Source organism: Tauraco erythrolophus, unplaced genomic scaffold (genome assembly GCF_009769465.1).
Source record: "Tauraco erythrolophus isolate bTauEry1 unplaced genomic scaffold, bTauEry1.pri scaffold_40_arrow_ctg1, whole genome shotgun sequence".
NCBI classification, from domain to species: domain Eukaryota; kingdom Metazoa; phylum Chordata; class Aves; order Musophagiformes; family Musophagidae; genus Tauraco; species Tauraco erythrolophus.
Genome location: NW_028238614.1, coordinates 376,219 through 396,658, shown reverse-complemented (window position 1 = coordinate 396,658; position 20,440 = coordinate 376,219). Strand labels below are relative to the sequence as shown.

The 20,440-nt window shown below is 50.8% G+C and overlaps 2 protein-coding genes across 2 annotated transcripts; one reads left to right on the top strand and one right to left on the bottom strand.

The window, feature by feature from the left end:
- Nucleotides 1–831: 831 nt before the first annotated feature.
- LOC104379430 (olfactory receptor 14C36) lies at nucleotides 832–1,842 on the top strand. Its single transcript, XM_009986710.2, has one exon. It carries the CDS (start codon nucleotides 919–921, stop codon nucleotides 1,840–1,842), a length of 924 nt encoding a protein of 307 aa, XP_009985012.2. The 5' UTR covers nucleotides 832–918.
- Nucleotides 1,843–12,574: 10,732 nt separating this feature from the next.
- On the bottom strand, nucleotides 12,575–13,165 carry LOC147526016 (olfactory receptor 14J1-like). Its single transcript, XM_086630594.1, has one exon. The coding sequence runs from the start codon at nucleotides 13,163–13,165 to the stop codon at nucleotides 12,575–12,577; it is 591 nt and encodes a 196-aa protein (XP_086486720.1).
- Nucleotides 13,166–20,440: the final 7,275 nt, after the last annotated feature.

Below are 20,440 nucleotides of genomic sequence, written 5' to 3'. Positions count from 1 at the left end.
ATTCTGACCTGACTCTTACTCACTGATTTGCCATCTTTAAGGCACTTGACTCTCTATTTCAGGTGTTCCTCCAAGCTTTGTGTGGCCCTCAAGGGTGTAACCCTTTCCCATAGACCCTCTGTTTTATCTGAAAGTCCCCTAGAGAAGGCAAAGACTCTACAACTGAGGAATTGGTCTGGGGTGTGTGAAATGAGACATGAGTGTCTTTGGCTGGAAATGAGGTGCTGAGACCTTGAGAAGGGGTGCGACATTTAGTGGTTTGCACTGGATCTCTTTGCTCTCAGCAGTGTCTGGTTGATTTCAGGGTCACATGGGTGTTTGACCACTCTCCACCTAAGAAAGGTGCAAGCCCAGGGCAGCTGGGAACAAGACAGCGGGACAGACCAGCTCCCCTCCCTCTGTACTGAGCCACAGTCAAGCCTCTTGCCTTGCAGGACTCACTTTCTTCTACTGAGTGTAGCAGCAATGCTGAGGGTTTCCAAGAACACTCCTCAGGGCAGATGGGGGGAGCTGTCAAAACCCCAAACCTCTCAGAACGACTTCTGCCATCCTGGTTCCTCAGCACTGGACATGCAGATGCTGACAGGCACTTCTGCATTGAGAGAGGTTTCATCTGACAGAGTCAAACACCAGGACTGTCTCCTGCCCACACCGTTCCCATGAACTCACTACTGCAGATCAGGGCTGACTCCTGAGCAGATAGAAGGCAGAGGCCTTTCTCCTTATGGCACAGTCAGTCAGCATCAACAAGAGGTCCATTTGCTGGGCTGATGGAAGGTCTCCTGGAAAAGGAAAAGTAGGTGTGTGGAGCAAGAGTAGTGTGTATGAGAAATGGCTCTGATTTTGCTTAGAAAAGTCTCCCCTAACTTGTCACTGTCTTTTCTTCCTTGAACAGGTCCCCATGCTCAGAAGAAGGAAATGTCCAATGGCAGCTCTGTTACTGAGTTCCTCCTCCTGGCATTCACAGACACACGGGAGCTGCAGCTCCTGACCTTCTGGCTCTTCCTGGGCATCTACCTGGCTGCCCTCCTGGGAAACGGCCTCATCATCACCACCATAGCCTGTGACCACCACCTCCACACCCCCATGTACTTCTTCCTCCTCAACCTCTCCCTACTTGACCTTGGCTCCATGTCCACTACTGTCCCCAAATCCATGGTCAATTCCCTATGGAACACCAGGGACATTTCCTACTTAGGATGTTCTGCACAGCTCTTTTTCTTTCTCTTCTTGATTGTAGCAGAATATTTTCTGCTCACTGTCATGGCCTACGACCGCTACGTTGCCATCTGCAAACCCCTGCACTACGGGACCCTCCTGGGCAGCAGAGCTTGTGTCCACATGGCAGCAGCTGCCTGGGCCAGTGGGTTTCTCAATTCATTGCTGCACACAGCCAGCACATTTTCACTGCCCCTCTGCCACGGCAATGCCCTGGACCAGTTCTTCTGTGAAATCCCCCAGATCCTCAAGCTCTCCTGCTCACACTCCTACCTCAGGGAACTTGGGCTTCTTGTAGTTAGTATGTGTTTAGGATTTGGTTGTTTTGTGGTCATTGTTTCATCTTATGTGCAGATCTTCAGGGCCGTGCTGAGGATCCCCTCTGAGCAGGGACGGCACAAAGCCTTTTCCACGTGCCTCCCTCACCTGGCCGTGGTCTCACTGTTTGTCAGCACTGCCATGTTTGCCTACCTTATGCCCCCCTCCATCTCCTCCCCATCCCTGGATCTGGTGTTGTCATTTCTGTACTCAGTGGTACCTCCAGCAGTGAACCCTCTCATCTACAGCATGAGGAACCAGGAGCTCAAGGATGCAGTGTCAAAAATAATGACTGGATGTTTTTAAGCAGCAATAAACTGCCCATCTTCTTCTGCATATAACTCACAAGGCAACGCACACCAGGACCAGCTTGTACGTGGTTTTGTTTGGTTGGTTTGTAACTTTTCTTAGTTATAATAATGTTGTGCACAAAGAAACGTCGTTGTTCATTATTCACACCATTCCTAATTCGGTATCTACCTGTCGTCTGTGACCCAGAGACTCTGTAATGTCGAGCTGTGCTCTCTGTTTTATAAAACAAAAGCAAGGGCCCTGCAGTGACTGGTTTGTTCAGATCCTTTCTCCAAGACCTTCCCTGGGGCTGCAGGGGCAGTTCCTGTGTGCAGAGGTGGAGGGGAGAAGAGTCCCAGCACAGCAACAGTGCCAGGGAGCACCAGGGCTTGGTCTTTTCCGAGCTGTTCACTTTCCAGCTCCATGCTCCAGCCTTTGTGTTGGTGTAAGGCCTGAGTGCTCTGGGACCTTGATCACCGTCCTGCGGTGTGGCAGTTTGTGCCAGCAGGCAGGGACAAGCCATGGGCACTTCTGTGACAAGGCTGACGTCCATAAGAGCATTCCTATCATGAAAGGGGATCTATCATGAAAGGGCAGGGCCTGAAGGGTTAGATCTGCTTGTAATGGTGATCTCAATAACATGCCCAGGAGAATGCCGTGGAGAAAAACCACCTGTGAACAGCTGTCATGGTTTAACCCCAAGCTGGCAATTGAGCACCACAGAGCTGGTTGCTCACTCCACCCTGATGGGATGGGGAGGAGAATTGGAAGGGTGAAAGTGAGAAATATTGTGGGTTGAGATAAAGACAGTTTAAATAGGTGAAGCAAAAGCCACAAACGTCAGCAAAGCAAAAGAAGGAATTAATTCAGCGCTTCTCATCAGCAGGCAGGTGTTCAGCCATCTCCAGGAACGCAGGGCTCCATCACACGTAGTGGGTACTTGGGAAGATAAACACCATCACTCTAAACATCTCCCCCCCTTCCCTATTCTTCCCTCAGCCTTTTATACTGCACAAGACATTATATGGTATGGAATATCTCGTTGGCGCGTTTGGGTCAGCGTCTCCGGCTGTGCTCCCTCCCACATCCTTGTGCACCTGCACGCTAGCAAAGCATGGGAATTTGAAAAGTCCTTGATTTCTTAGCAATGACTAAAATCATCAGTGTATTATCAACGTTCTTCTCATACCAAATCCCACACTAAACCCAAACACAGCGCTGTTCTAGCTACTAACAAGAAAATTAACCCTATCCCAGCCGAAACCAGGACTACAGCTAAAGTATGTGAGTGTACAAGGTGGGGACACCTGACAGTGTCCTTTCATGGCCACGCTTCCTGGGAGAGATGATGTTGTGGTTTAACACCAGCTGAAAATAAGCACCATGTATCTGTTTGTTCACTTATCATCCTCTGCAATGGGATGGGGAGAAGAATCAGAAAAAACGCTCATAGGTTGAGATAAAGACAGTTTAATAGGACAGGAAAGAAATGAAAAGATAATAATAATAGCAATTATAATAAAAGAATGTACAAAACAACTGATGCACAATACAATTGCTCACCACACACGGACAGATGCCAAGCTCATTCCTGAGAAGCAATTGCACTACCCCCGGCGAGCTCCCCCAGTCTGTACATTGAGCATGATGTTTTATGGTATGGAATATCCCATTGGCCAGTTTGGGTCAGCTGTCCCAGCTACGCTCCCTTGAATCTTCTTGCACACCTGGTAGAGCATGGAAAACTGCAAGTCCTTGACTGCTTAGCAACAACTAAAACATCAGCGTAGCAGAAGTGTTGTTCTCATGCTAAATCCAAAGACATAGTGCTCTACCATCTACTAAGAGGAAAATTTAGCTCTGTCAGAGCCAAAAGCAGGACAGACATGAAGGACCAGCAGAGCAGGGTCTGGTCTGTGCCCATGTTGGCTGGGCACCAGGGGGAAGTGGGCACAGACCATCCAATAACAACCACCATTTCCCGCACTGGCCTCTCACCTCAGCTTGGAGAGGTTGTTTGTCATCCATGGAGGGACACCGAATGACTCAGTCAGACGTCCATGGTTGCATTGTGCAGATGAGACTGAAGTATGCACATCGTAGTGTACGTGATGAGATGAACCCAAGTGAGGACTGAATGCCATCGGCCGTTCCCAGCATTGCTGCGAAGGTCTGTGGGTGAGACTGACAGTGTCTGGAGGTCACTTCACATTCAGAGTAACATCTACTGGGAAACCACCTGAATGCAGCACTGGGATGTGCTTCCTTCAACCCTGCGTCCACTTCTCATGCTGTGGGGCATCTCAGACAAGCTCAGGGCAGGGTGACACACCGCAGGGCTGAGGTGCCTCCCAGCCCTGGGAGTGGCAGCAGGAGGCCAGGGAGACACTGGCTGCTGCAGTGCACCATCTGTGTGTGTGCAAGGGAAGGGCTCGTGTCTCTGAACAGTCCTGTGTGCGAGATGAGGGCAGCTCAGGGGTGGACACCTGACAGAGCCCTGACACTTCTGTGTGGGACTCCAGGAACAACATCCACCCTCCCAGTGAATTTTCTCTCACCCCCTTTTGACAGGTTCATTGGAAATGCTCCTGTCTGCCCCCTTGGCTTTCTGGCCTGTCCCTTTCATTACACACCATGAAAGAAGCATGACTGTGGGGCATCTCACCTGTGCAGTCAGAAGGGGTTCTGCAAGCAGGAGTGACAATGCTCTTTAGAAGATGGCCTTTCTCACCTTTCAAGAGAGACGGAGCACATCCAGGGTGTTGGAAGTCACTCGGAGGCAGACACACCTCCATGTTTCATCTCTCTGAACTTCCTTCACAATGTCTTTAAGCAACTCACAAAGAAACGAATGTTCTTCCCTGGAGGTATCCTATAAGGAGAGAGGGGACAAAAGGACCTAAAACCTTCTGTGAAAAAAGGCCAATGGAACTATCAGACATCACCTGTGGAGTTTTCCTTAGTGCAAATTGCGAATGTCTCCAACTCTTAGACAAATCCCTTTGACCTTTTTCTCATGCCCTGCCCCAGCATTGCAGTTGGGAGCGTCCTCATCGTTTTGCTGGAGGTGGAAGAGTTAAACACTTGCTACAGCTCCACCACCATGCCCCAGCTGCTGGCCTACTTCCTGACTGGGCACAGTCCCATCTCTGCTCACAGCAGTGTTAGTACTATTTTCTGCACCTTTTGCAGGTGTTTTTTCCTGCTGGCGGCCACATCCTACGATCAGTACTGGGCTATGTGCCACCCACTTCACCAGACTCATGAACTGGAGGGTCTCTCTCCAGAAGCAGCTACACCATTGTTGGGGAATCATTCTCATCTACAGTAATCACTTCATTCTTGTCCCAGACACAGTTCTGTGGCCCCGTTGATGTGGACCACCTCTTCTGTGATTTCACTGGAGCTCTCCTGCAGTGACACTGACACTTGTGCTCTTTGCTTTCATAACCTGCTTTTTAGAGCTAGTCTCAGATGACATCAGTGGTATGGAGTTCTCCTGGCAGTCTGTCACTTTTGGCTTTCCACTGTGATCAGCACTTGGGCTAGTGCTGTTTGACATCTTTATTATCTCCTTGTATGATAGGGTGGAGCAGCTTCTTTGTAGATGAGGGCAAGCTGAGGGGAGCCTTTGAGATACCTCATCTAGGTCATCCTGCCTCAAGCAGGAGAGTCAGACAAGATGATCCTCAGGTCACTTACAACATGAGTTAATCTGTCATTTAATGGATTTTTCCCTTTAAGAGATCACTGAAGACATAATAGGCAGAGGAAGGAGGAAAGACACAGAGGCAGAAGTAAAGAAATGAAGTGTGCCAATAGAAATGAAGTAGTTCCTCTAAGCAGTGTTTCTCATGTGAAGAATTAATAAGAAAATGGGCAAAGTGCCGTGGGAGGTGGCCCTGGAGGGACAAGGGGCCCAGGAAAGTTGGTCCACATTCAAGGAGCACCTTCTCCAAGCTCAGCAGAGGTGCATCCCGACGAAGAACAAGTCGGGCAAAAAGACCAGGAGGCCGGTGTGGATGAGCAAGGAGCTCCTGGACCAACTGAAAATGAAGAGGTTAGCCTACAGAGGGTGGAAGCGGAGACAGATAGCCTGGGAGGAATACAGAGAAGCTGTAAGAGTGACCAGGGATCAAGTGAGGAAGGCTAAAGCCCTGAAGGAATTGAATTTGGCAAGGGATATAAAAAGCAATAAGAAATGCTTCTATAGGTATGTAGGGGACAAAAGGAAGTCCAAAGAGAATGTAGGCCCCCTCCGGAAGGATACTGGTGCTCTGGTTACCTGGGACATAGAGAAGGCTGAGGTACTCAATGAATTTTTTGCCTCAGTCTTCAATGGTAAAGCCTCTTGTCTTACCACCCAAGCTGTGGAAAGAACTAGCAGGGACTGTGAGGATGAACCACCGCCCACTGTACTTGAAGACCAGGTTCGAGAACATCTGAGGAACTTGAGGGTGCACAAGTCCATGGGACCTGATGAGATCCATCCGCGGGTCCTGAAGGAACTGGCGGATGAAGTTGCCAAGCCACTGGCTATTGTATTCGAGAAGTCGTGGCGGTCTGGCGAGGTCCCCGATGACTGGAAGAGAGGGAACATAACCCCCATTTTTAAAAAGGGGAACAAGGAGGACCCGGGCAACTACAGACCGGTCAGCCTCACCTCTGTGCCTGGCAAGGTCATGGAGCAGATTCTCCTGGGAACCATGCTAAGGCACATGGAGAGCAAGGAGGTGGTGGGTGACAGCCAACATGGCTTCACCAAAGGCAGATCGTGCCTGACCAACTTGGTGGCCTTTTACGATGGGGTGACAGCATCGGTGGACAAGGGTCGACCAATGGATGTCATCTACCTGGACTTGTGCAAAGCTTTTGACACTGTCCCGCACGACATTCTTCTCTCTAAATTAGAGAGTCATGGGTTTGATGGATGGACCACTCGGTGGATAAGGAATTGGCTCAATGGCCGCACTCAGAGAGTAGTGGTCAACGGCTCAATGTCCAAGTGGAGACCGGTCACGAGTGGCGTCCCTCAGGGGTCCGTGTTGGGCCCGGCCCTCTTCAACATCTTTGTCGGTGACGAGGACAGTGGCATGGAGTGCACCCTCAGCAAGTTCGCCGATGACACCAAGCTGTGTGGTGCCGTCGACACGCTGGAAGGGAGGGATGCCATCCAGAGGGACCTCGACAGGCTGGAGAGGTGGGCCCGTACCAACCTCATGAAGTTTAACCAGGCCAAATGCAAGGTCCTACATCTGGGTCGTGGCAATCCCAGGCACAAATACAGACTGGGTGGTGATTGGATCGAGAGCAGCCCTGAGGAGAAGGACTTGGGAGTACTGGTGGACGAGAAGCTCAATATGAGCCGGCAATGTGCTCTTGCGGCCCAGAAGGCCAACCGCGTCCTGGGCTGCATCAAGAGGAGCGTGGCCAGCAGGTCGAGGGAGGTGATTCTCCCCCTCTACTCTGCCCTCGTGAGACCTCACTTGGAGTACTGCGTCCAGTTCTGGAGTCCCCAACATAAGAAGGACATGGACCAGTTGGAGAGGGTCCAGAGGAGGGCCATGAAGATGATAAGAGGGCTGGAGCACCTTTCCTATGAGGACAGGCTGAAAGAGTTGGGGCTGTTCAGCCTGGAGAAGAGGAGGCTCCGGGGTGACCTTATAGCGGTCTTCCAGTACCTCAAGGGGGCCTACAGGAAAGATGGGGAGAGGCTGTTCAGGAGGGCCTGTTGTGATAGGACAAGGGGCAATGGTTTTAAAATAGAGGGAGGTAGGTTCAGGTTGGATATTAGGAAAAAATTTTTTACTATGAGAGTGGTAGAACACTGGAACAGGTTGCCCAGAGAGGTGGTGGATGCTCCATCCCTGGAGACGTTCAAGGCCAGGTTGGACAAGGCCCTGAGCAACCTGATCTAGTTGGAGATATCCCTGTTCCTTGCAGGGGGGTTGGACTAGATGACCTTTGAAGGTCCCTTCCAGCCCTAACCATTCTATGATTCTAAATGTATTTTGATAAATGGTTGGAAAAAGCTACTCACATAGTGAAAGAGCGTAACCAGTTGATAGTACATTACTTTGGTGCTGATAATAAAAATATATGAAAACATTAATTAGAATGGATAAAGATTTAGCAATGTTGGAACTGAAGACTTTTCCAGTTATTACAAAGATAGTTTTTTCTACAGAGGTTCAGGTTTGTCTTAAAATCTACATGAAAAGCTTGATTTAGTTAGCCACACCGAGGCAACCACTGCCCCCAGGGTGCCCTGGAGCACCTGGAGCTGAAGCACCCGTGTGGGAAATGTATCCCAGGACATACAGAAGCTCTTCTGGAGCATGAGCTGGTCGGCAGGCAGAGTACCTCAGGGATGGTGGAGAGTATAGCCTGCCTCCAACACTGCTGGGGTGGCTGAGCAGAGACCTCTCCAGCACAGCAGCACATTGTGTCCCCTTGGATGCTGGTTGTGAGATCAGTTCTGACTGGCCAGCAGTCGGGAGACAGGTACTTGAAGGTCTAGAAAGCCGTTAGAATGTGTCCCCCAAAAAGAAGAAAGATTTGAGGAGATCAGGTGTAGCTGGGACAAGGGAGATGGCAGATTTGAGGGAGGGAAGAGGGGTTTGGTCAACAGAAATGAAAGATTTTGAAGAGGTAAGATCTGTTCAGTTATTTTGATGTCACTGTGACACTGACTGTGAAAACATTCATGTCAGGCCTTTACCTTATTTCTAACCCGAAACCTTAAATCCCAACCCTACCCCTACATGCTGCCCCTCACCCCGAAAGGGATCCACTACTCTGATCCCTCAGCTCAAAATCTGCCTCTAAACCAAAGTAAAACACATCCCCCCTCGGCAGCGCTCTGGCCCTTTGAGCAGTCTGTTCCCTCCCCACACACTTGGCATTGAGATATTGGCCTTAACCCCAGCCCTCACCCCAGCCCTGAACAAAACCCGAATCCCCAAACCCAGCCCATACCCTCACACTGACCAGACACTCAGCAAACACCAAACCAACCCATCAACCTCTGCCTAATCCCTAGCATGAAAGGTGAGCTCTAATCCCTAAACTTTAACCTAATCCCTAAACCTAATCTCTAATCCCTAAACCTAACCTCTGAGGCTCTTCTTTCCCTCACTCTGATCCTCTCACATTTAACCCTTTCGTAACCCTGACTGAAGCTGTTTGGCCCCTTGGGGCAGGAGAGGGACGGTGAGGTCCCAGAACAGTCGCATGGCGTTGGAAGAGGAACATGAGGTTACCTGCATCCGATCAGCTCACAGGCCACAGGGAGGAGATGGGTGGAAATGCTGGGGTGAGGTCAGCGGTGCCTCAACATGTCATGGGCCAGCAGGAGGCACAAGGCTAGGAAGGTGGCTGTGAGGTCACCTTTTTCTGAAGGCACTTGATCGGCACACTGACTGTGGGAATCCCTTTCTCTAATTACCTGGTGGGCCATCCAGAAAAAGGGCCTGGCTGTGGCTGTCATGTGCTTTCCCCCGAGCACCTGATGGGACAGCAGCACACGCTTTGGTTGCGTTTCTGCAAGAAGCTGCAAGGCCAGCAGCAGGCTGGTGGCTTGGAACATCATGGTGAGGTTCCTTCTGTCCAGTCAGCTGCTGCAGCAAGTCCTGCAGATCCGTCTGTAGAAGGGTTGTCCCACTTTGCTCCTGTGATCACTTGCAGTGTTTTCTTACAAGGAAAAATATTCCAGTCATCATTTCTACTGCCCCACCAACCTGATAGGCTTCAGTCGAGCATGAGGAAATAAAAAGTGGATGTCATTTAACTCAGCTTCAGCAAAACTCTTGGCATCATCTCTTTCAATATTCTAGTACCCAAGTTAGGACATTGCAGTCTGGATGCACAGAGAAATAGATGGGTAAACCATCAGTTGGAGGATCAGGGTGAGAGAGTAGCAGCGAAGGGGCCATAACGTACCTGGAGGCCAGTGGGACATACTGGGGCATGGCGGGGCAGCACAGAGGACTCTCCTGGGCCCTGGGCAGTTTAACACACGCATCTATGACCTGGAGGAGGCAACTCTCACCATGTTTGTTGGTAACTGCAAATGGGGACAACCATTCCAGTGCCCTAGGGATGCCATACAGGGGAAGTCTAACAGGCAGGAGGACTGTCCTGTTGGGAACTTCGCAAGATACAAGAAGGACAAAGGCCAGATCCTGCACCTGGGACAGACTGTCACGCTGCAGTTTCAGGGGCTGGGGAGCAGCTCTACAAAAAAGACCCTGGTGGTGCTGGGGAACAGAGGCAAAATATGATCCCACCATGTGTCCTGGTGGCAAAGGCAGCCAGTGGTGTCCTGGAGAGTATAAAGAGCAGCCTTGCCAAAAGAGTGAGGGAAGTGATTGTCTCCCCATGCTCACCACTCGTTAGACCACCTGTACACTACCGTGTTTATTTTTGGGCGTCCACTGAGGAAAGGAAGGAGAGAGGGAGAGGCTGGGTGGCTGCTGGGCTATTGGCCTGAGACAACCCACCACAGTAGGGAAGACCTGTATACCTGGGAGTGAGATGAATGAAGAGTCATTGAGATGCTCTGGGGATGGAGCACCTGCCTGAGAGGAGAAAAGAGGGAAAGGAATTTGTTCAACCTTCAGAAGGGATGACCTTGGCAACTGCATAGTGACCTGCCAGTCCCTATGGGAAGGTTTCCAGAAAGATTAAGCCAGTCTCGTAACCACGGTGCTGGGCAGGAAAATAATAAGCAATAGTCAGTTGAGAAAATAAGGACTTTCTTGACCAGACATAAGGAAACGACATATCTCCAGATCATGGGGTGCTTTGGGATCTAAATAGAATGTAAACATCTAGGAACCATCCTTCCCTACCACAGCTCTCCTTCCTCTGACGTCACAGCTCTGTCATGGCACATGGGGCTCCAGCTGTCTGTGCTCCAGGCTGTGGGCTTTGGTGCCCATTTGAGCTGCAGCACCTCATATGTGGCACCAAGCCCAATGGCAGACTTGTCCCATGGAAACCTGGTCCCCAGAGATGGGACCCTTGTGTGGAAAGGCTTTGCTTCCCAGCAGAGGGATGCTGGAGTGGGTGGCAGCTGCAAAACAATGTCGAATGAGGTTCCCACAGTGAGAGCAAAAGCTGCCGTCCCCAAGGCCAGCGAGAAACAGGGCTGGGCTGTGCAGGCTGGGCAGGAGGGGGGTTTGCTGTCCCAAGGACAAGCAGCTGAGCATGAGCCATCAATGCACCCTCATGACAAAGGCCAACAGCCTCCTGGGCTGCATCAGGAAGAGCATTGCTGGCAGATGGAGGGAGGTGATTCGTCCCCTCTTCCTTTCCCCTCTCCTTTAATACCTTACGGGAGGGAATGAAGACAAGGGAACCAGACATCTCAGTAGTTCCCAGTGACAAGACAAGTGATGGACACTGCTAAAACCACATGGAATTCCATCTGAAATCAAGAAAGCACTTTTTGACTGTGAGGGTGGTCAAACACTGGAACAGATTGCCCAGAGAGGTTGTGGAGTCTTCATCCATGGCAATATTTCTAACCAACCTTGACAGTTCTGAGCGACCGGCTCTAGCTGACTCTGTCTCAGGTCTGAGGGTTGGACTAGATGATCTCCAGAGGTCCCTTCCAACTTCCATGACTCCGTGGTTCTGTGAGTACGAAGGAGAAAAGTACGGCAGAAAGGAGTTACCACCACATTGCCTTGACTGCAAATACCGTGGGATCCTGTGGAGAGAACCCACGATGGAGCAGGGGAAAAGTAAGGAAAAATGAGCAGCAGAAATGTCAGGTACTGATCCACCCATTCGCAATCCCACCTGCTCCTCTTGGGCTGGGATGGATAGAAGAATGGGGATGGAGTAATTTGAGCCTAGGAAAAAGTGGGGTGGGGGTTTGGGAATGGTCTTTCATATTTTTGCTGTAGTTTCTCACCATCTATATGTATTTTAAATGACAATAAATTAAATTGATCTTCCCTAAGACAGCTCTTCTTTGTCCGTGACAGTAATTGGTAAGTGATGTCCTTGTCTTTCACCCATGAGCTAGTCCATCTTATTTTCTCCCTTTGTCCTGTTGAGTCGGGGAGTGTTAGTGAAGAGCCGGTTCAGTGTCTGGCTGCTGGCCAAGGCTGACCACCTACAGGACCACCACATCAGGGCTAGCGTGTCTCATTTTGTCTCTGAAGCACCAGAAAGACCCTGACAGGCAGGAGAGAGTCCTGCAGAGTCCAGAAAGATGGTTCGGTCCTGGAGCACATTATGTTCCAGAAAAGGCTGAGAGCTGAGTTTTTGAGAAATCTCTCAGAGCCAAACACCAATCCCTCAGAGCAAGGACCCAGGCCAGTTGGTGGGATCTCAATCACTGGAAATTTTAAAAAATTGTTGAAACAGGGCCGTGAGCACCTCGTCTACCTGGAGCTCTCTGAGAACGGCTGTTGTTAACAGTCCAGATGTGGCAAAAAGTACAGGACTTTGTGCTGAGTGTCAAACTAGACTGTTCCTGACCTCAGCTTTGGAAGAAAAGCCCAAACTCCAGACATTGGCACTGAAAAAATCCTCTTTTATTAAAGATATGTGACATGAGACGTCAGTGTACCATCGTGTCAGATACATGTGCAAAGACCACCGGGTGAGACAGACTGGGTTCCTGCCTCTGGAGAACTGGAGTGAATGCAGACATTCCTGAACACACGTGATTATCAGAGACTGAAAGCACAAAGCACAGGATGATCCCGAGGTGTGAAGAGATGTGGGAAGCCTATTGCTGCTGAAAGACCACTGATTGAATCAGCTTCTTCAGTGCATCTTTGAGCTTCTGGCTCCTCATGCTGTAGATGAGAGGGTTCACTGCTGGAGGTACCACTGAGTACAGAACTGACACCACCAGATCTAGAGATGGAGAGGAGATGGAGGGGGGCTTCAGGTAGGCAAACATGGCAGTGCTGATAAACATAGAGACCACGGCCAGGTGAGGGAGGCACGTGGAAAAGGCTTTGTGCCGTCCCTGCTCAGAGGGGATCCTCAGCACAGCCCTGAAGATCTGCACATAAGATGAAACAATGACCACAAAACACCCCCAGAATACACAAGCACCAAACACAAGAAGCCCAAGTTCCCTGAGGTAGGAGTGTGAGCAGGAGAGCTTGAGGATCTGGGGGATTTCACAGAAGAACTGGTCCAGGGCATTGCCGTGGCAGAGGGGCAGTGAAAATGTATTGGCCGTGTGCAGCACAGCATAGAGAAACCCAGTGGCCCAGGCAGCTGCTGCCATGTGGACACAAGCTCTGCTGCCCAGGAGGGTCCCGTAGTGCAGGGGTTTGCAGATGGCAACGTAGCGGTCGTAGGACATGATGGTAAGAAGGGCAAACTCTGCCCCAAGAAAGAAGGAAAACAGTAAGACCTGTGCAGCACATCCAGAGTAGGAAATCTCCCTGAGGGTGCCCCTGGGAACAGGGGCTCTGCAGGAGTCAGTCTTGCTCTCAGCTGCCCTGTCCTGGTACCTCTTTGAGCTGGACAACGATTGCACTCAAATATTCCCTGAGAAGAAAGGAGACACTGCTGAGAGCAGAGGAATCTGGTTTCCGAGTGCAGCTCTCCAAACCCTCCATCCTGACTTATGGCAGATGAGGAGGATCTCCGTGCTCCCCTGCCAGCCAGGGACACAGAGGGCTCCTGGCAGCTGCCCACATACTCCATTCAGCAGCATTTCCATACCCTTGGCATCAAGGTGTCATCTCCATGGGCTGCTGGATAAGAAAGAGGCCATGGGGGAGATGTGCCTTTCTAGGGGGCAGCCTGTGACTGAGCGGGACCCCACACCCTGCCCCGGGGAAGCAGCTGGATGTCATTGAAGATGAGGTATCCTGGAGGAAGGGTAAGCTCAAAGTGCTCCTGCCAAGGGAGTCAGGACAGACAGACACAGCTGGACACATGTGTTTCTCGTCATGCCAGGGCTGCTGGGAAGGAAACTCATGATCAAGCTCCTGTGACATTAAGGGTGGGAGTATCTGCTGGGTGGGAGAGGAGACCAGGAGTTGCTCTGGGGAGCGTGTCTGCACTGCAGAGGATGGCAGGGAGACACCGAATCCCCCTCCCATGGCATTTCTGGCAGCAGCTCCCTCTCCCTCCCTGCCCATGTCTCCGCTGCCTGAAGCCGTCCCTGCTGGGACCTGTCTCTCTGTCCCCAGGTCTCCTCCCTGCCAGTGCTCCCCGCCCTCACCCCACGCACTGTGTGCTCAGCCCTTCCCTACAGACCCCTCCTGGCAGCAGGGCACTGACCAGAGACATCTCCGTGTGTGCAGGGGCTAAGGAGCAGCTCAGACAAGTGCTAAAGTGATCCCAGAGCTGCTGTGGGGACACATCTGCCCCCAGGGGTCAGAGGGGCTGGGGCACTCTCATGCAGACCCCTCTGCCCACCACGGCTTGAAGGGTCGGTGACAGGGAGTTTTCCCAATTCTCCATCACATCACATCACATCACCATTCTTAGTTTCGTCTTCGTCCCTGCCCACCTTCTTGCTTCCTAGACATTTTTCCTCCTCTTTCATGGATATTTTCCACATGCTTCCCTGTCCCACGTAGTTTTCCTCACAGCAAATTCTGAGAGACCCCATCCCACTGTCCGTGCGCTCAGTTTTGCCCCACAGAAAACTTCCCGTGGAAGGGCACTGTCTCGGGACATCTCCCTGCTTGAGGTTGCAAAGAGCAGGTCAGACAATTGGTGATGTTTCCAGCCACGGTGTCCTGGTTTTAGCTGGGACAGAGTCAGCTCCTCTTTTTAGCAGCCAGAAGAGCTCCGTGTTTTGGTTTTACTCAGAGGCTCGCTCTGAGAACGCTGACAGCAAGTTGATGTTTGTGGTTGGACGTGAGACTCCAAGGACTTTTCAGTGTGCCGGAGTGCAGAAGCACGGCGGGATAAGGGAGGAGCATAGATGGGACAAGGGGGACACGATTCCCCTTGTGATTTGTGGTGGAACTTAAGATTGAGGCCAAACTGGCCAATCAGTATTCCATATCATGCAGCGTCATGCCCAGTATAAAAGTGAGGGGCAGCCGGCAAGAAGGGCTTTTGCCCTTCCGGGACTCTCACTTTCGGGCTCTCAGAGTGTTTTCTCTCTCTCTCTCTCTCTCTGTCTCGGGGCCTCCCATTCGTCCGGGATTGCGGTATCGACTTTTATCTATTTCGGGATTGCAGCTTTGGAACGAGACGGGTCTCGGCCAAGGGGTGGTGAGCATCACACCGTACATCACTCGTTTGCATATGTTTATCCTTGCACATATCTCTCTATATATTGGTAGTGGTAGTAGTAAATTGTTCTTATCTCAACCCTCGGGTCTCTTTTCTTTTTCTTCTTTGATTCTCTCCCTCATCCCTGGGGTGGGGGAGGGTGAGAGGTCACTGTGTAGGGTTTAGTTGCCGGATCGGCCTAACCCACGACACACGGGATGCTGGTGCTGCCCATAGGCTGAGAGGCAGGTGAAGGCAGTTTATGAGGTTCCCAGCAGACCTACTGATCATGTCATCTATTGATTTCAGAATCCCAGTCACTTCTCAAAAGTCAGCAGCTCCCTTTCCCATTACACCCCACAGCATGACATTGAAGACTAAGGGAAGCACCTTCCTTTCCAGGTAGACCCTGCGTGGATCTTGCTCTTGAAACATCCCCTTAGAAATGCCCTGGGGTGATCTGGAGCTGTGAGCAGCCCTGACCCACACAGCACCCTTTTGACAGCAGAAGGACCCTCTCCTCCCAGGAGTGGCTCCTTCCACCCACACTTCTCCCCACAGCGCCGTGGGGAGCTCCCCGGGCAGCTGAGTGCTGACCCTGGCAGGCGGCAGAGTCCCTGCCCCAGCACACAGCCCCTGGGGTGCAGGGACCCTGCTGGGAAGGGCAGCCCTGGGCACCCCTGGCTGCACACCCACCTTCACACCCTGCAGCCGTCCCTGGCAGAAGGCAGCCGTCATGTCCTGTCCCTCTGATGGTGCAGCAGGGAAGCCCTGCTTTGGAGCTTGTCCTCCTCCTCCATAGAAGTTTGGAGATTCCTGCTGGCAGACACCACAGGATGTGGGCTATCCCAGGTTATGAGATCCATCCCCGAACTGTAGCTGCATTGCCCTGCACCCAGGGGCTTACCATATCAAGGGCTGTGAAGATTTCTCCTCCGGTGAGCTCTCAGCATCCTCCAACTCTCAGCCATCTTTAACCTCTCTCCTCCTCCCTTCTCTCCCCTGGGTGCCCGCAGGCAGTGCCCCCAGCCCTGCTCCTGGGCACAGCTGTCTCTCTGCAGCGCTGCCCGCTTGCCAGGAGCTCCCTCCTTCCCAGGAGCCTGGCCAAGCTCAGCAGCAGAGGATCAGCCCAGGGTGTCACTGTCTCTTCCCTCTCCACCCTACCCCACGCTTCCTCCAGATGTCCTTGTGGTTCCCAGGAAAATACTGGGAAACGGGCTGAAGTAACCACTGATCTTCCCTCTCTCACCTCTGCAGAAACTCTGTTTTCCAGCAATGTCTTTTCTGCTCTCAGAGACAGTTGGGTTTAACAATTCCCTTTCCTTTTCCCACCATTACACAGGACATCTGGGCAGTGACAGGGAGGGACGTCCTTTACCTGTGCTGGAGGAAGGGATTCTGCTGAGTCAATGGAGGCATCTCATGCAGGGTTTGTGGTCCTGAGGCTGGAAGGAGTCTCACCTCTTTCTCATAAATAGCACATTTTTAGTAGAACCATTCAGTTTCATGGCCAGATCCATGCAGCAGTGGGAGCTACATTAGATGTCAACGTTCTCCAGCACAAGGGCGTATGGGTTTGCTGGGAGAACAGGGGATCTACAGGAAATCTGACCTTATTCTTTGTGGCAGCAAACAGACACCGCAGGGCATCTCAGAAAGATCCCGTGTCTGTGTGCAAGCAAATGAGTCCCACGACTGCAGCGAGGCCAGGTCTGTCCCATCCCTACCCAGCAGGTGCAGGCAGTCCATGAACAGGAAGCACATCACACCAGGGTCTCCACTCCTGGACCTGCGCTCTCAGCCTCTGCTGGTTCTTCTCTCCCCAACCCTTTACTCACCCCTTGATGATACAGTCAAGGAACAGGGCAATGATACCCACAGTGTGCCTGGATCATGGCATGGCAGGAGCTCACTGGGAAGCTCCACAGGAACAGGAAAGCATTGAGGGGGTGGGTGGAGGGGATCACTTCAAAGGAGGAATTTAGAAACAAGGATAGTTGTGGGCAACCAAAGGTTCCTGCAGTGGATACTTGCAAGGGAAGTCAGGGGCACCAAGATGAGCTGTGATTGCTGAAGTTACAGATGAAGAATAAGCAAAAATAAGGAGTGGCACTGCTCCACTTAGGAAGGGAAGATGTAGACAGGTGTGAGGCAGCCATCTTTTTCTCAGGGAGTGGCTGAGCATTGGTCTGTCTGTGAGAGGTGGTGAGCGATCGCCTTTGCATCACTCGATTTATTTTTCTTCTTCCTTTTTTCCTTCACTTATTAAACTACTTTTATATTAAGACATGAATTTTCTCACTTTTGCTGTTTCTATACTCTTCCCCCATCTCACTGAATGTTGGGGGTTTGTGAGTGAGCAGATGTGTGGTCTTAGCTGCCAGCCAATGTGAGTCCAGCACAGCTCTGTATCATTTTTGAAAGCTCATGGAGATGAGAACTCCCTGGCAACTTGGAAAAAGTAAATATTTCATGGATCTTTCAAAGACGCTCAAAGGATTCGCAGGGGAACTAAAGGCTGTTCAAACTGCCTTTGACTGAGGAGTGTGTCACAGAGCATGTCCTCTGGGATATCATTTCTGGGCGTCTAAAAGACAAGGTGAATGGGTTAACCCAAAGTAGACCCTGCCTGACCAGCCTTATTGCTTTCTATGATGAAAAGACTGCACTTCTTGATGAGGGAGGAGCAGTGGCTGTCCTTTGCAAGGCTTTAAACACTGTCCCAGGCAATAGTCTTGTACCCAAGTTTGGGCATTATGGTCTGGATCAGTGGCTAAATAGATCACCAACAAATAGACCTAAATTCTTGTAAACACTGGGCTCAGAGTGCTGTGGAGAATCGGTGTTACTGTGCCTGAAGGCCTCTGACAAAGAGGGTACTGCATGGATGTTTCCTGTGGCCTGTCCTTTTCCATATGTTGTAGGGGAGATGGAGAAGTTGACGTGCAAATGTCATTTGGGTCCACTGATGGAATGACTTTCCATTGATTAATGCTGTACTGATCGGTTGCTCGAGTTTTGCTCTCTCAGCGAGCATGCAACTGGTGATTTGCTGGTGGCAACACTGAACGTGAGAAGAGGAAAACCTTGAGTGCAGCTGGACTGGGCACAGGGTTTCAGAGCTGGTAGAACCAAGCTAGGACTATGGTTCAGCAGATGGACTGGATATGATGGTTCAGAACTGATGGAGCAGAGCTGGGACTTTCCAGAACTGAGTCAGCAGAAGCTCGGGACTTTGGGTGGACAACAAGAAAGCGAATGTGCAAGATGTGAGAAGAGGAAGACTTAATGGGGAAGGCAGACCACCAGAGCGACCTCCCAGCTGCCATGTGCAGGTGCGACAGCAGGAATCTTATATAACAGAAAAGGTGGAGTGTTGTACCACTCCTCCTGCCACATACGGGCCCTACGTGGAGGGACGAAGGGTATGACATAGCCTGCTGGGGGTACGGGTTGAGACACACTCCATCATTGTCGTCTCCACAGGGACACCTGCTGCGTGAAGTGTCTGTCAGCCTCCACCTCAAAGCACAACAATATCGAAGAGTCGACCATGGCCATCGCATCAGGAGCGGTAGTGCTGGCGAGTCTGTGAGTAGGTTTGGGTGAGAACAGCATGGAGGCAAACTGCTTGTAGGGTTTCTAGGCACGCACATATATAATACGTGCAATCAATACACCTCTTAACTCCTGCCTTCTGTCCTGCGTGCGTGTGAGTGACTGAGACGTACTCACAGCACGAAGCGAGCGTGGAGTCATGATCCGCGGTTCTGTTCTCCCATGAGGTAAACAGCCGGAGATGGACGAAGCGATTGAAAAATGAGAGTGAATGAGTTTCTTTTGCTGACTAATAAATAGTGCTGGTATTGAGCTTTACCACGTGTGCACATCTCCTTGTCAAATCCCTGAACCTACCTAAAACACATGTGTTTAGTGATTTCAAGGAGATGACAGAGCAGTGTCCATTTGGAGCACCATCAGCAGTTTGCACTTCAGTTCATGTGTGAGAAGGACAGCAAACTCAGCAGTCCTATGGATTGAAATAGCTGTCCAGACCTTAGCTTAGATGTAGCTCCAGCACACGGAAGGCCTCTTAACATCTGAAGGCAGTGGTGGATGTTGTAGCTGCAAGTGGTCTCAGCTTGAAGAGCTTTCGAAAAAATTAGCTCTGATACAAGAAGAACTCAACAGGTAGTGCAATATCTGGGAATCTGAGCGGGAGATTGTCACGTTATGAGGTCAGAAAGACCAGTGTATCAGTGTCCCAATTCAGGTGAGACCCTTTTGTTCTACTCCCCCTGCCTTTCCTTGACAGCCCACGAAATCGGAGGGTGTTTGCCTAACCTATTCAGGGACCCCACCAGCAGTACTATGGGCCAAATTCCTTATATTAATTCAGAAGTTTCTGGAAACATATATGTAATTTTATTACATATGTTCGTGACAGGATACAGGTTCGAAGACAGACGGTGATAGTGACTGACTACGAAAACAGATTTGATTAGAGTACTGCAGGGATAACACTCAATAGCTGCAAGGTGTGAGTAACTAAGCGCGCACAACACAGAGCTCTGACCCAACAGGCGTCCCTATGGGGAGGAAGAGAGGTCCAGCCCGTCGGCTGATCCCAGACCTTTTGATGGAAGTCTTTGCCCCTAACATCCCCCTTCTCTTTCGCCATTTTATACTATTTCATTGCTTTCAGGTGGAGCTTGAGTGACTCTAGTCATACATACCTTTGTTAGGATTGGTGTAATTTTCCTCGCGTCGATTTAAAGGTACAGGCAAAAAGAAATTCAGGGCGCCTGCTCAGTGAGGGGTGGTCGCAGCCCAGAAGCAGGTAGCCTTCGAGGTGGAGGTGTGTTGTAGTATTATAATGACATTATAATGAGCAAAGTTCACCCCAAGGCCAGTCATTTGGCAACTTGTTAAATACTAACAGGCCCAAATGGCCCAGGCGAATGCTTGGCCAGGTTCCCCATTGTTGAGGTGAGTGCTGCGACCCATCTTCCTTGACAGTTTTGCGGTTCCCTTTGCCAGCCATTCCTCTATCCCTGAGAACAGGGACGAGCCGTGGTACCTTCGTACCACCCTGCTCCCCGTTTCAAGGACATTGTACGTTCTGTTCGGCCAGGGCAGACCTTGGTCATGCCAACGGCATTGTGTTCCTGGGAGCAGCAGCCGCACTTTGCCTCAAAGCTACCATTAATATTACAGCTTTTGAGCTGAACTTTGGGAAGCAGTATTTTTCCCTTTTCCCAATTTGGGTTATTTTCTCACACATGAGCATATATAATAAAATTCATAATATATATATAAATATAAGTTTCCGGAAACTTCATAACTGATATAGAAAATATAAGGGATTTGGCCCATTGCGCTGCCCGTGAGGTCCCTG

Bases quoted from the DNA above. Each gene is read 5' to 3' on its own strand.
- LOC104379430 (XM_009986710.2), top strand. From the start codon at position 919: ATGTCCAATGGCAGCTCTGTTACTGAGTTCCTCCTCCTGGCATTCACA.
- LOC147526016 (XM_086630594.1), bottom strand. From the start codon at position 13,165: ATGTCCTACGACCGCTACGTTGCCATCTGCAAACCCCTGCACTACGGG.